Source organism: Haematobia irritans, chromosome 5 (assembly GCF_050003625.1).
Source record: "Haematobia irritans isolate KBUSLIRL chromosome 5, ASM5000362v1, whole genome shotgun sequence".
Lineage (NCBI taxonomy): Eukaryota > Metazoa > Arthropoda > Insecta > Diptera > Muscidae > Haematobia > Haematobia irritans.
Genome location: NC_134401.1, coordinates 85,516,009 through 85,531,231, shown reverse-complemented (window position 1 = coordinate 85,531,231; position 15,223 = coordinate 85,516,009). Strand labels below are relative to the sequence as shown.

Below are 15,223 nucleotides of genomic sequence, written 5' to 3'. Positions count from 1 at the left end.
TCATTTTTTTTATTGAAAAACAAATTTACGTAGATAGAGACTAGAATATATAGATAAACACTACTGTCTAAATACTAATATACCAAGAATTATACCTGTGTACGCATTTTCTGTATATGTTGACCTCCTTTTCCTATAATAGCACCGGCAATCTGGAAAAAATAAAAGTTATTTTGATTTCTAAATAATAAGTTATTATCTTTTACAGGTAAAAAATCAAGAAGTTTTAATGTTATGTCTGAGTGTGGGGTGTTATACTTGTCAGCCGACTTGTCCACAATATATCTATGTACTGATCTCCGATATGACCTCCCGAGGTGAGATAATCCACCGCTGCAAGGCGGGCATGCTAACCATTGCACCTTATAATTTAGGTGCAATGGTTAACATGTCCACCTTGCAGTGGTGGATTATCTCACCTCAGTAATGCTGGTGACATTTCTGAGTGTTTTAAGGCTTATCTAAGTGGTTTAAACATTGTTCGTTGGTTATTTTTTGCACATCGCCGAAATGACCACACCTAAAGTTTTTGGTCTGCCAAAGGCTTTATATCAAATCTGAGTTTTCCAAAGTTTAGTAAAAAAAAATTGAGGGATTGTTAAAATTCTTGACTTAATTAATTTATAAATATTTTCTCTCTTCTTAAAATTTAGGAGGAAAAATCGACCTTTGGCCATTTTGAAAGTCGAATATGAATTAAGATGTCCAAAACCGGTGGCATGAAATTATCCTTACTTTAAAATGTTCAGTTTACTGAAATCAATGCTTATTTTTTTTAATAAAATTAGTGTTTTTTTCCATTAATTTTCAATATGTATTTCGATTTTAACTGATTAACCGGTTTTGAGCAAAATAAAAAAACCCAAAAACGGATTTTAAAAAAATTGGCAAAACACGACTATTCATAAAAAAAGTATATACGGCCGTAAGTTCGGCCAGGATTGCGTAGATACTTCTACTAAAGACGGCAAATGTTCGATGGGAGAATTGCAAGGGTTGTAACGACACCAAGCAAATATGGCCCCATTTAAACTTAAACCACACACTAGATATGGTAGTGTTCTCAAGGCGTCAGATAGCACTCCTGATATCTGCTATAACGGGTCGCTGCCTGATAGGCGATTTTGCAAAAACTATTGGTGCGAAGTATAATGACTATTGTATGAGCTGTCACGCGGCAGAGGAAAAGGAATCAATTAAATACCTCTTGTGTGAGTGTCCCGCATTTTGTGTAAGGCGTAAGCGAATTTTAGGGGCATATAACTTTAGATTATTGGCGAACCTGGAAAACGTTAACGTATGCAGTCTGTTAATATTTTTGGAACAATCTGGTTGGTTCAACAAAAGAAAATAATAGAGAAGGTTCAGTGGTTAAAACTAGAAGTGCCCATATGTAATAGGTACTTTTAGTTAAATGTGGTATCACAATGGACTGAATAGTCTAAGTGAGCCTGAAACTTAGGCGGGCTGCCACTTTAACCTAACCTAACCTAACCTAAATCCACATCCACAATTGAATTACTTGGGTTGCGGCCGATGGCAGGGCATCTTAAAACTTCTTAACATCAACTTCTAAATTGTAAGTTTGTCCATGCGGGATATATAGTAGACAAAAGAAAGGTCGATTAAATACGTATATATTCAGTTCTTGACCGGTATATATTTGGAAGAGACACCGTGGTGCAATGGTTAGCATGCCCGCCTTGCATACACAAGGTCGTGGGTTCGATTCCTGCTTCGACCGAACACCAAAAAGCTGCCATTTCTGAGGGTTTCAAAGCTTCTCTAAGTGATTTCACTGCAATGTGGAACGCCGTTCGGACTCGGCTATAAAAAGGAGGTCCCTTGTCATTGAGCTTAACATGGAATCGGGCAGCACTCAGTGATAAGAGAGAAGTTCACCAATGTGGTATCACAATGGACTGAATAGTCTAAGAGAGCCTGATACATCGGGCTGCCATCTAACCTAACCTAACCTAGGGAAGAGATAATTACGAACCAATATGAACTTTTGTGCGGTAATTATAGAGCCAGAATTGAAATATGGGGGTCGCTTTTTATGGGGGCTATATGCAATTATGAACACGAGTCTACCAAAAATGGCAGATTTTTTACTGTTTGGTAGTAGTAGATTAGTAGAATTCTTGATGTTTTGGAAGATTTTACAAAATATTCCTCTCCAACTATGAAATGCTTCATAAATTTTCTGTAGAAATAACATTTTTCTACAGAAATAAAATTCTGACCAAATTTTCTATAGAAATAAAATGTTGACAACATTTTCTTTAGAAATAAATTTTTGACAAAATTTTGTATAGAAATTATATTTAGACAACATTTCCTAAAGAAATAACATTTTGACAAAATTTCAACCAGATCTAATGAATTTTGCTTCTTCAAGAAGCTCCGGAGGTCAAATCTGGGGATCGGTTTATATGGGGGCTATATATAATTATGAACCGATATGAACCAATTTTTGCATGGTTGTTAGAGACCATATACTAACACCACGTACTAAGTTTCAACCGGATCGGATGTATTTTGCTCCTCCAAGAGGCTCCGGAGGTCAAATCTAGGGATCGGTTTATATGGGCGCTATATAAATTATGAACCGATATGGACCAATTCTGGCATGGTTGTTAGAGACCATATACTAACACCACGTACCTAATTTCAACCGGATCGGATGAAATTTGGTTTTCTTAGAGGATCCGCAAGCCAAATCTGGGGATCGGCTTATATGGGGGCTATATATAATTATGAACCGATATGGACCAATTTTTGCATGGTTGTTGGAGACTTTATACGAACACCATGTACCAAATTTCAGCCGGATCGGATGAAATTTGCTTCTCTTAGAGGCTCCGCAAGCCAAATCTGGGATCGGTTTATATGGGGGCTGTTGGAGACCATATACTAACACCACGTACCAAATTTCAACCGGATCGGATGAAATTTGGTTCTCTTAGAAGATCCGCAAGCCAAATCTGGGGATCGGCTTATATGAGGGCTATATATAATTATGGGCCGATATGGACCAATTTTTGCATGTTTGTTAGAGACCATATTCTAACACCATTTACCAAATTTCAACCTGACCCATTTGCAATACCATCCGACCTACATCAATAACAACTAGTTGCGCCAAGTTTCAAGTCGATAGCTTGTTTCCTTCGGAAGTTAGCGTGATTTCAACAGACGGACGGACGGACTTGCTTAGATCGACTCAGAATTTCATCACGACCCAGAATATATACTTTATGGGGTCTTAGAGCAATATTTCGATGTGTTACATACGGAATGACAAAGTTAATATACCCACCCATGCTATGGTGGAGGGTATAAAAACGGTTATTTGGACACCCCGAATTTTTCAATTTTTCCGAAAGGTGTCTCAGTTGCCTTCAATTTAAATTTGATTTTACGACTTTTGTTTTTTTTTTTTTATAGTTTTCGAAATAAATTTTGAGATAATTGAGAAGTGGATATTTTACAAACGAAATGACAAAGTTATATCCTACACCCATCCTTTGGTGTAGAGTATAAAAACGGCGCTAAATTCAGCTGGTTCGAATGCAAATTCCCTGAAGAAGTAAAATCGCAGAATCAATAGAGAGGATATATAAAACAAACTTAAAAAAACACTTGGCTACACCGGTTTAAAAATATGCTTTCTGGATCCTCAAAAACACACCAGTTTTTACAAAGTATAGAAATCTATCTTCGACTCTGGCTCTTGGTCCATTAGTAAATTTTGAGTTACAAAAGGCTTCCACATTGAATTTTAATCAAAATGTCGATTCTTGAAATTTCGATTGTTATCTCAAGACAATATTTCGACTTTCAGATCGTTAGTTTGATCAGTCATACATGACATTTGGTTTGTTAGATACACATAGGGATTTCTTTGACGATCAGAACCTTTGTGCAATGTGCACTGTATATAGAATTTGTTGGATTCATGCTGTGAATAGTGATTCATTACACCAATAATAGAAACATAATCTAACCACATCGCATCGACTTTAGAGTAATCAGAAATTAAGCAAAACAAAGTCTTGTTGCGATTACCACAAATTTCTATGCTTATCCGTATATCGATTTCGCACACCCACATCGATCATTTAAAACCCTTGTCAATTTTTACCTTCAAAAGAATATAAGAGATAGGGATTAGTAAACGACACATTGAGATTTCAACTACTTACATTACTGGGTATCAAGACACGAACTTGATCGTCACCATGGCGGGAACGTTTTTCGGAATGAGGTCCATCATCATGATTTTCACGTTTGATTTTCATTTTTGCTACAAAGAAATATATAAAAGTACAATTAATTAAAATTTATATGGAGATTAATAAGATGATTAATACTATAAATAAATAAATTTACATTTTGCAAAACTCAAAGAAAAATTTCTCAAATTCTTAGTGGGTTTGTTGTTTAGCCTGTTGTTTATTTTCACAATAAAAGAAATTCCAAAAATTATGAATAGAAATCGCAAATCTAATATTGTCGTAGAAATATTTTTGTTTATCCGTTGGAAGTAATAAATCTGGCGCGAACAAGCAGTGTTGAATGTTTCAAGACAACTAAACTTGGAATTTGTTAAATAGCCGCTGCTGCTGCTGCTGCTGGTGCTACCTCTGAATTGAACAACAATAAAAAATCATTGATGCAGCAGCAAAACAAAAACCACCAGCACTAACCAGCATACAAATAAAATTGCTCCAGCATGTGTATGTTTGTTTATGCGTTTGTTAATAATAAATGAATTAACAACAACAACAAAATAAGCTAAGAAAACAAATACCATAAGACTTTGTTGATTTTGAAACAACGAACCGATCCAAAGGCAACCAACCCACCGTAGTCAACAATCCAACAACATTAGGCCGCCAATCGAGTATTTGAAGAGTGAGTGAGTACATGTTTGTTGGGTTATAAGTGTCGGTTTGTTTTGTGGTTGGTATGTTATTTTTTTTTTCTTCTTCTAAAATTCAATAAATGCTTAAGATTTTTTGCCTTTGCGCCGCGGCATACCTATATTGCTCGTCACTATTTTTACACAATTTCCCAATGGTTTTCGCATGCACCACATCAGATTGCCAGTTTTTATATATCAAAAATTCCCTACGAAGATTTCAGTGAAACTTTTCAAAATTTGGAAAAATTCAGATCCTTTAAAAATTTTTTTAAAATTATATTGGACAAAAATGGCTTTTTGCGTTTTAGGTTTTCAACAATTACACAACAAATTTAAAATGCCCACTTTTTGAAGCTTATTGATATTTCAAAATTTTAAAGAAAATGGAAAAAATTTCTTTTAACTTTTGCAAAGGTCTGATCTTCGTAAAATCGATTTTGAATTTTTTTTTAACGATTTTTGAATTTTTCGTGAGTTTTGTAAACATTTCTTTTTCTTTCGTTCTTTTTTATCGAATGCTGAAATGTGCACGTTAGAGTAATTTAAAAAATTAATTGATTTAATTTTAGAGAACTGTAAAATGTTTAAGCGAATTCTTCATTTCGGGCACTTAAATTGATTAAACATGAATTAATTAAAAATTATTGAAAACTGTAAAAATTTCAACCACTGTGTTAATCCACCATGGATTGCGTAGAAACTTCTAAAGGGTGGTTAAATTGTAAGGGCCGATTTCCGAATTTTATTTGACATTTCTCTATTTCAGATTTACTCAATTTGAACCACAATCCAACAACGTGTTAAATGGTTCCAAGAAATGGCAACAGTGGATGATCAATTTTCGAAGAAAATCATCTTCAGTGATGAGGCACATTTTCACCTCAATGGATTCGTCAATAAACAGAATTGCCGCATTTGGGCGAATGAGAATCCAAGAGTGATTGTCGAAAAACCAATGCACCCACAAAGAGTGAATGTTTGGTGCGGTTTATGAGCTGGCGCCATCATCGGGCCGTATTTTTTCCAAAATGAGGTCGGTCAAGCAGTTACTGTGAATGGTGTTCGCTATCGTGAGATGATAACGAACTTTTTATGGCCCGAATTGGAAGATATGGATGTGGACGATATGTGGTTTCAGAAGGACGGTGCCACTTGCCACACAGCTAACGAAACAATGGCTCTTTTGCGCAACAAATTCAATGGCCGTGTTGTCTCACGTAATGGCGATGTCAATTGGCCGCCAAGATCATGTGATTTGACACCGTTGGACTTTTTTTCTTTGGGGTTATTTGAAAGAAAAGGTGTACGTCGATAAGCTAGCAACAATTCAAGAGCTAAAGGATAAGATAATTCGGCACATTAACGGCATAGAACCTCCATTATGCCTCAGCGTCATCGAAAATTTGGACCATCGGATGAAGGTGTGCCACCGGGGTCGCGGCGTCCATTTGGCCGATATTTTGTTCCATACATAATTGAGTAATACCAATATATCATAATAAAATAAAATTACAATAATTTCCTAAATAGTTTGTGTTTTATTCAAAATCAACATCGGCCCTTGAAATTTTAACCACCCTTTACTAAAGACTGTCATCCAAGGTATCTTGAGACTTCTTAATACCGTCCTCTAAATTGTAAGTTAGTCCATACGGGATATATATTAAACAATTAAATACGTATATAGGGAGCCACCGTGGTGCAATGGTTAGCATGCCCGCCTTGCATACACAAGGTCGTAGGTTCGATTCCTGCTTCGACCGAACACCAAAAAGTTTTTCAGCGGAGGATTATCCCACCTCAGTAATGCTGGTGACATTTCTGAGGGTTTCAAAGCTTCTCTATGTGGTTTCACTGCAATGTGGAACGCCGTTCGGACTCGGCTATAAAAGGAGGTCCCTTGTCATTGAGCTTAACATGGAATCGGGCAGCACTCAGTGATAAGAGAGAAGTTCACCAATGTGGTATCACAATGGACTGAATAGTCTAAGTGAGCCCGATACATCGGGCTGCCACCTAACCTAACCTAAATACGTATATAAATAAGTTTGACAAAATTTTCTATAGAAATAAAATTTTGACAAAATTTTCTATAGAAATAAAATTTTGGTAGATTATTTTTGGCGATATGGACCAATTTTTGTGTGATTGGCTATATATAATTATAGACCAATATGGACCAATTTTTGCATGGCTGTTAGCGGCCATATACTAGCGCAATGTGCCAAATTTCAACGGAATGGGAAGAATTTTGCTCCTCAAAGAGGTTCCGGAGGTCAAATCTGGGCATCGACTTATATGAGGGCTCTATATAATTATGGACCAATTTTCGCATGGTTGTTAGAGACCATATACTAACACCACGTACCAAATTTCAACCAGATCGGATGAATTTTGCTCCTCCAAGAGGCTAGCTACGGAGATCATATCTGAGGATCGGTTTATATGGGGGCTATATATAATTATGAACCGATGTGGACCAATTTTGCATGGTTGTTAGAGACCACATACTAACACTACGTACCAAATTTCAACCGGATCGGATGAATTTTGCTACTTTAAAAGGCTCCGGAGGTCAAATCTGGGGATCGGTTTATATGGGGGCTATATATAATTATGGACCGCTATGAACCAATTTTTGCATGCTTGTTAGAGACCATATACTTACACCACGTACCAAATTTCAACCGGATCGGATGAAATTTGCTCTACCAAGAGGCTCCGAAGGTCAAATCTGGGGATTGGTTTATATGGGGGCTATATATAATTATGGACCGATATGGCCTATTTGCAATACAATCCGACCTACATCAATAACAACTACTTGTGTCAAGTTTCAAGACGATAGCTTGTTTCGTTCGGAAGTTAGCGTGATTTTCACAGACGGACGGACATAGATCGACTCAAAATTTCACCACGACCCTGAATATATATACTTTATGGGATCTTAGACCAATAATTCGATGTGTTACAAACGGAACGACAAAGTCCTATGGGGGAGGGTATAAAAATCATAATTATGAATCGGTGCAATATTTATGGTAGGGAAATATATAAAAATCGTAGCTTCACAGAAAAAATTTTCACCAATATATTTCCAATTAAAAACTTGATTAAAGTTGAAAAGTTTTTCAATTAATAAATTAATTGACGCAATTAACTTTTCAATCAAGATAGAGACATTAATTTAAATAATCAATGATTGAACAGTTTTAAGTAAAAAAAAATTGATTGTAAAAAAAGTGATGGAAATATTTTTAATTTTTTTTTAATTGAAAATATATTTGAAACAATTAATTATGTAATCAAACTAAAACCACAAAGACCGTTGAGAAAGTAATTGAAAATAGTTACATCTTCAATTGAAAAATTAATTGAGTTTTGCAATCAACATCAGTTAAATTTTTAATTGAATCAATTAAAAAATTAATTGAAATTTTCTAATGAAATCAATTAATTTTTCAATCCAGTATTTTGTACGTCCAATTAAAACTGTGATTGATACTATAATTTTCATGATTGAAGACATTTCAATTAAAAAATTAATTGGATAAATTAATTTCAATTGATTGAATCAGAAAACAACTTTTTTGTGTGTTCTACGTTACTAATGAAAAATTTTCTCTTGGAAATGGTGTTGGAATGCCTCTAATTCATTTGATTTTTGTGTTTATTCAAATTATTAAATATTTCATAGTTCAGTTTTTTTTGTTTATACATTTCTTTCAAGCAGATTTTCCTCTTGGACATTGTTGAGAGTATGCTTGCTTGTGCAGTGGGGATTAATAGTTGTGCCATGTTTCCAATTTGATTTTAACCACAAAACCATCAACAAGAAGAGGAGGAGGAAATGTATCCGCGGCCAACAATGTTTTTACAATATAATCCATTTACATGAGGGGCGGTAGCTCAGTGCATACATTTTCCGCATGTGGGTATCCTAGTTGTCTGACACGATTGTCTCAATGCCCCTCAGACAGTCAGTCGTTTGGTTTGGAAGTGTTATTTGAAGTAGTTTCATTTTAATTCTGCCTTATGAACAACAGGTGTTGTTGATGGATTCAGTATAAACAATGAACCAAAGCAATGGCGACTTGAAATGAATATTGGAAATAATAAAATTTATTGAGTGTAAGATTGTTTGGTCGTAATTTCTGAATCTGAATGGTTATCAATGAATTTGGTGTTGAGGATATTTTTCTATAAGGATTTGGATTTTTTAGTTATATTTGTCAAAAGTGGAAACCCTATTTATGGTCGAATAAAATGTCATCGATTTAAAGCAGTTGTTGTGTGCGTAAATACAACGACGAGTCCATACCCAGACAGAATTTACGGAACACTCTAGTGATTGTACTTAATCCAATCTGGGGTTTGTGAAAGCTTCTGAGTAGCAGCAATGAAATGTTAACACTGAAAAAAAAAGATTGACCTAATATGAAAGATCATTTAACCTAAATTTTAAGATACGCAATAAACAAATTTTATTAAAAGAAAATCCATAATATTTGCATTAGAAAATGCTTTCATTATATTTCGTACGATTCTTAACAGTAAGAATGAACTAGGGTTAAAATGACCATGATTTGGTTTACTTGGATCCAAAGATTTTGACCTTCCCTTAAGGATTTTGGTATTGATTCTGAGCCAAAGATGGGGCTTCTTTAAAATAAAAACATTTTTAGCAACCTATCTGGCTTTACACCTAGGAGCAATAAAATTAAAATTAGGATATCAAATTTTCATTCTCTTTTAGCGATTTATTAATAAAGGTACTCACGTACAAACTAAAATCAGTTTAAAAATCTAAATTATAACGGATACTAAAGTTTCAATATTTCAATTAATTTAAGGACAATTTCTTTAAAACAAAAATGAGTTATTTTACTTTAAGGAAAATTAGCCTTAGTTCAAAGACATGGGACTTTAACGGAGGGATGCAAATTTACAAAATTTGTGCCCTAAATTTAATGGAAAAAAATTTTGAAGCAAAGACTATAAATTTTATTTTAATTAAAATTTAATTATTTTAAAGGAATATGTCCTTAATATTTTGTAAATTTTGCTTCCTAAAATTTAGGTTGCGTAATCTTTAATATCACGTAAATATTTTTTTTTTTTTCAGTGTACGTAAGTTACATTAACTAGATTCAAATTTTAACACAAGTGCGTCTATATTTAACTACGTATGGATAGTTTTGAAATTTCAAACTTTAAATTTTTCTTTCATAATACGAAAACAAATAATTGTGCATAATAAAATTTCATGAATTCCCGTGTAAAAATTGGAGGATCCAATCCTATCTAATAATATCAAATTGGGTCTAATTGGATCTGTTCAGATATTGGTTCAGACATAATTAGATATGCACAGATATGCTATATATGGTGCTAGATCTGGTTAGATATAATTGCAGATCTCATCATATATAGTATAATATCTAATTATATCTGGCATATCTAATAATATATGCTTGGATAGGACCATATATAGCACTATATCTAATAAGATATGGTAGATATAACATCATATCTGACTATATATGGGGTTAAATACGGTCCAAAATATAAAAAAAATCATGAACAAGTTAAAAAGATTTTTGAAATACACGTCTAAACCTCAATGCCATTATGTCAAATGTCAACGCCGTCAGGGGCATCACTTCTAAACAAATTTAATGCGCTTTACAGACTATCAGTTATTCCGGACGGAATGTCGGCGTTTGTAAAGAATCTTACAGTGTGTCGGATCGATGCGACATGTCGGCGATGACTAAATAATCGGTAAATGTGTTATCGATCCCATAAACATGCAGCAGTATCGATTATGCCTTCGGACTTAACTTATACTGTGCACAATATATGGGATATGTTCGGCACGAGCACTGTCGTCCGGAATAACTGATAGTCTGTAAAGCGCATAACGCCAGACTAGCTGAGAAAATTAAGAAATTTAATATAATTGTTTTAAATGTGTTCCTTTGATAAAGGTTATATCGTTTCCTTTATTGCGGAGATTATGTAGGTAAGTAGATTGTATTTGTTATTTCCTTAGTAGTCATTTTCATATTGTTTTACTATTTTCTAGATTTGGAAAAAAAGGAAACCTTAGTGGTGTACTGGTTAACATGCCCGCCTTGCATTCAAAAGGTCACGGGTTCAATCCCAGTTCCGACCAACACCAAAAATTATTTCGGCGGTGGATTATCTCCTCGCAGTAATGTTGGTGACATTTCTGCTTCAAAGATTCTCTAAGTTGTTTCAGCGCAACGTGAGCTGTTATTGAGATAATTATTGAATCGAGCAGCAGTCAGTGATAAGTGAGATATTGATCACTGTGATGTCATGATGGTCTGAATAGTATGTATGAGCCTAAAATAACAGCCTAACCTAATCCCGAATACACTTTAAATGTGAGTATTAAAAGCAACATAAAATTATATGGCAATTTTTATTGCAACTTAAAGAAGAATGATCCAAAACAATACTAATACTTGCTTACATAGTTCAATATATTCCCATATTTGTTTATTCCTATATTTGTTTAATAATTGTTTTTTTACTTAATTTCATTGCAGATTGCCTTAACGCTGTAATACTTTAGTCGCGTGTCTAAGTCCAAAGCAGAAGAAACAAACGAAAAAACCCTTGGACAACACTCTAACTCAACTGTCAATACTCTTAAATAGCTTTGATGGATCAATTTAAATTAAACATATTTATTATGCACATACTTTTTGTCTGTATTATTAAATAAAACAATTGATCTCATTTTATATACAAATTATGGGCTTTTATGTGTTGAAAGATCTCGAAAGATACAATTGTATCAAATAATATAGAATTATATCAAATTAGATCTGATTAGATGTGTCTCATTTTTGAGATCTGATCAGATCCAATTTCATAGTATTTAGATCTGACCAGATATAACCATTTTTCGGATCTGCTCAGATCTGACCATATCTTGGCTCAGATCTAACCATATCAAATCAGATCCCCCAATTTTTACACGGGTTTGTCAAAAAATATTTACTTATTTTTGTCATATCGGCGTTTGTAATACAGTTTAGTTAAAATTTTTTAAAATTAAGGTTAGGTTAGGTGGCAGCCCGATGTATCAGGCTCACTTAGACTATTCAGTCCATTGTGATACCACAGTGGTGAACTTCTCTCTTATCACTGAGTGCTGCCCGATTCCATGTTAAGCTCAATGACAAGGGACCTCCTTTTTATAGCCGAGTCCGAACGGCGTTCCACATTGCAGTGAAAACACTTAGAGAAGGTTTGAAATCCTCCAAAAAGTCACCAGCATTATGTTACTGAGGTGGGATAATCGACCGCAGAAAAACTTTTTTGATGTTCGGTCGAAGCAGGAATCAAACCCACGACCTTGTATATGCAAGGCGAGCATGCTAACCATTGCACCACGGTGGTGGTGCTGTTTGGTAAAAAAAAAGAAAAAATAATTTATATAATTTTTTCCTACTTTTAATGAAAGTTTGTTTGTTTGTATTTTGGACTAGGGCGTTTGGTGTTCTTTTAATAACTTTCTTTTTAGTCTCTCGAAGAGATTTTTTCCGATGTAGAAACTATTATTGAATATTATTGCCATGGACCAAACGATTTAATGTACGAGTATACACAAAAAAAATATGTTTTGTCTTTAATCACGAAATTAATTGATCAATTAATTTTTTAATCAATGTCTTCAATCACAGAAATGATAGTAAGAATTAAAAAATTAATTGATACTACTAATTTTTGTGATTGATTTTTGTTTCAATTAAAAAATTTGTTGACTCAATTAAATTTTTAATTGAATATTTTTTTAAAACTCAGACTTAAGACTTTAATTGGAAAAATGTTCGTGAAAATTTTTTTTATTACAACTGAGTTCAATTCATTAAGCAATTTTTCTACAATACATGTTGTTATCATTAAGGATAATACCAGAAGTTATGTTGTCTAAAATGTTAAAACAAAAACCCGTCATAAATAAAAAGATAGCCAAACGAGTTTTTTTATACCCTCCACCATATAATGGGGGGTATATTAACTTTGTCATTCCGTTTGTAACACAAAAGTATATATTCTGGGTCGTGGTGAAATTCTGAGTCGATCTAAGCAAGTCCGTCCGTCCGTCTGTTGAAATCACGCTAACTTCCGAACGAAACAAGCTATCGACTTGAAGCTTGGCATATGTAGTTGTTAGTGATGTAGGTCGGATGGTATCGCAAATGGGCCATATCGGCCCACTGGATCGTGGTGAAATTCTGAGTCGATCTAAGCATGTCCGTCTGTTGAAATCACGCTAACTTCCGAACGAAACAAGCTATCGACTTGAAACTTGGCATAAGTAGTTGTTATTGATGTAGGTCGGATGGTATTGCAAATGGGCCATATCGGCCCACTTTTAGGTATAGCTCCCATATAAACCAGCCCCCGATTTGGCTTGCGGAGCCTCTTAGAGAAGCAAGTTTCATCTGATCCGGTTGAAATTCGTTTATGACCTTGAATACCCATGCAAAAATATATATATAGACCCCATATAAACCGATCCCCAGATTTGACATCCGCAAGGAGGAGCAAAATTCATCCGATCTGGTTGAAATTTGGTACGTGGTTTTAGTATATGGTCTGCATCAATAATGCAAAAATTGACCCATATCGGTCCATAATTATATATAGCCCCTATATAAACCGATCCCCAGATTTGACCTCCGGTGCTATTGGTGGAGCAAAATTCATCCGACCCGGTTGAAATTTGGTACATTGCGCTAGTATATGGCCGCTAACAACCATGCCGAATTTGGTCAATATCGGTCTATAGTTATATATAGTCTCCAGATAAACCTATCCCCAATCACACAAAAATCGGTCCATATCGGTTCATAATTGTATATAGCCCCCTTATAAAGCGATTCCCATATTTCAATTCAGCTCTCTAATTACCGCGCAAAACTTCATATCCGTTGGTAATTATTTTTACACTTCCCTATATTCCATATATCGGGTCAAGAACTGAATTATATTGTAGAGACAAGTCTCAAGTAGAAGTTTCTACTCAATCCATGGTGGAGGGTACATAAGATTCTGCCTACGGCCGTATATACTTGTTTTCACTTAAACTAGTTGGCTTCATATTATAAACCAAGGCGTTACTCTTAAAATGCCACCATGATGTACAATTTAAAAGACATAGTGGATAAAACTCTTTACACCCTCAAAAAAAAATCGTTTCTGCAACATATATGTTACTCCCAAACATATATGTTACTCCCAAATAGTCCTGTAGGAAATATTATTAGAAGGGAAAGATGAAGTGAGTCAGGATATTATGACGAGCCAAATATGCAAGGAGGATTTGATACGCTTTTCGCAATTTAAGTAGCTGGAACAAGCATTATTTTGTTCGGCACGAAGTTTTAGACAAAAAAAAAAACAAGTAAGTAAAGTCTAAAGTCGGGCGGGGCCGACTATACTATACCCTTCACCATTATGTAGACCAAAATTTGTGTTACCATCTCAACTCCTTCAAATTTGTTGGGAGTTATTATAAAGGTTTATATTCCCATATACAAATATTTATATCTGAAACGATTTGGAGACAATTTTTTGTACTTCTACAAAATCGCTAGAATTAAAATTTAAATCGGCTAACACCCTGGGATGAATCACGATGTTAGTAAAAAAAAATATGGGAAATATAAAGCTAGAGCAATTTTGATGCAAAAGAGCATTTATGATTTATCGGGCGATATATATGTATTCGAGATATAGGACAATTTGAGTAATATTTACAATTTTTGAAACATTCTACCATATTTCCCCTACTCTGGCGTACATATTACATACACAGTCTCACATAAGTTTACATACGGTTAAAGAATTTATATTTTCTTTAAATAATCAAATTTTAGATAATATGCATGTATATCCATTGGTTTTAGTAAATTAATTTGAAAAACAAAGTATTTGTTAATTATCAAGAAGATTTTTTTGATGTGGGTTATAAACAACAACAAGAAACATGTTTAGTTAAGAGGTAACAAACTCAGTGGTATGTAAACTTGTGTGAGACTGTGTATATGGGACGTATATCTAAATATGAACCTATATTGACCAAATTTGGCATGTATAGTTAGAATAATAATCCTGCTATCTCAGCAAAAAAACGTAAATGGGAGAATAATTTTGTCTCCGTGGTCATATGGGTGTAAATCGGGCGAAAGATATATATGGGAACTATATCTAAATCTGAAGCGATTTAAACCAAATTTGGCACATTTG

The 15,223-nt window shown here is 34.3% G+C and overlaps 1 protein-coding gene across 4 annotated transcripts in view; it reads right to left on the bottom strand.

The window, feature by feature from the left end:
* The window catches only part of HnRNP-K (Heterogeneous nuclear ribonucleoprotein K), a 172,133-nt gene that overhangs the window by 65,455 nt on the left and 91,455 nt on the right, over window positions 1–15,223 (bottom strand). For 3 of the 4 annotated variants that reach the window (XM_075313736.1, XM_075313733.1, XM_075313735.1), the window contains exons 2-3: window positions 4,209–4,309; window positions 96–152 (exon numbers count right to left, since the gene is read on the bottom strand). In XM_075313736.1, coding sequence (XP_075169851.1) covers window positions 96–152; window positions 4,209–4,304 — 153 coding nt within the window. In that variant the 5' untranslated portion in view covers window positions 4,305–4,309. Of the gene's footprint in view, window positions 1–95; window positions 153–4,208; window positions 4,310–4,395; window positions 4,581–15,223 lie in introns of those variants that run through there. The other variant, XM_075313734.1, reaches the window with a different exon arrangement.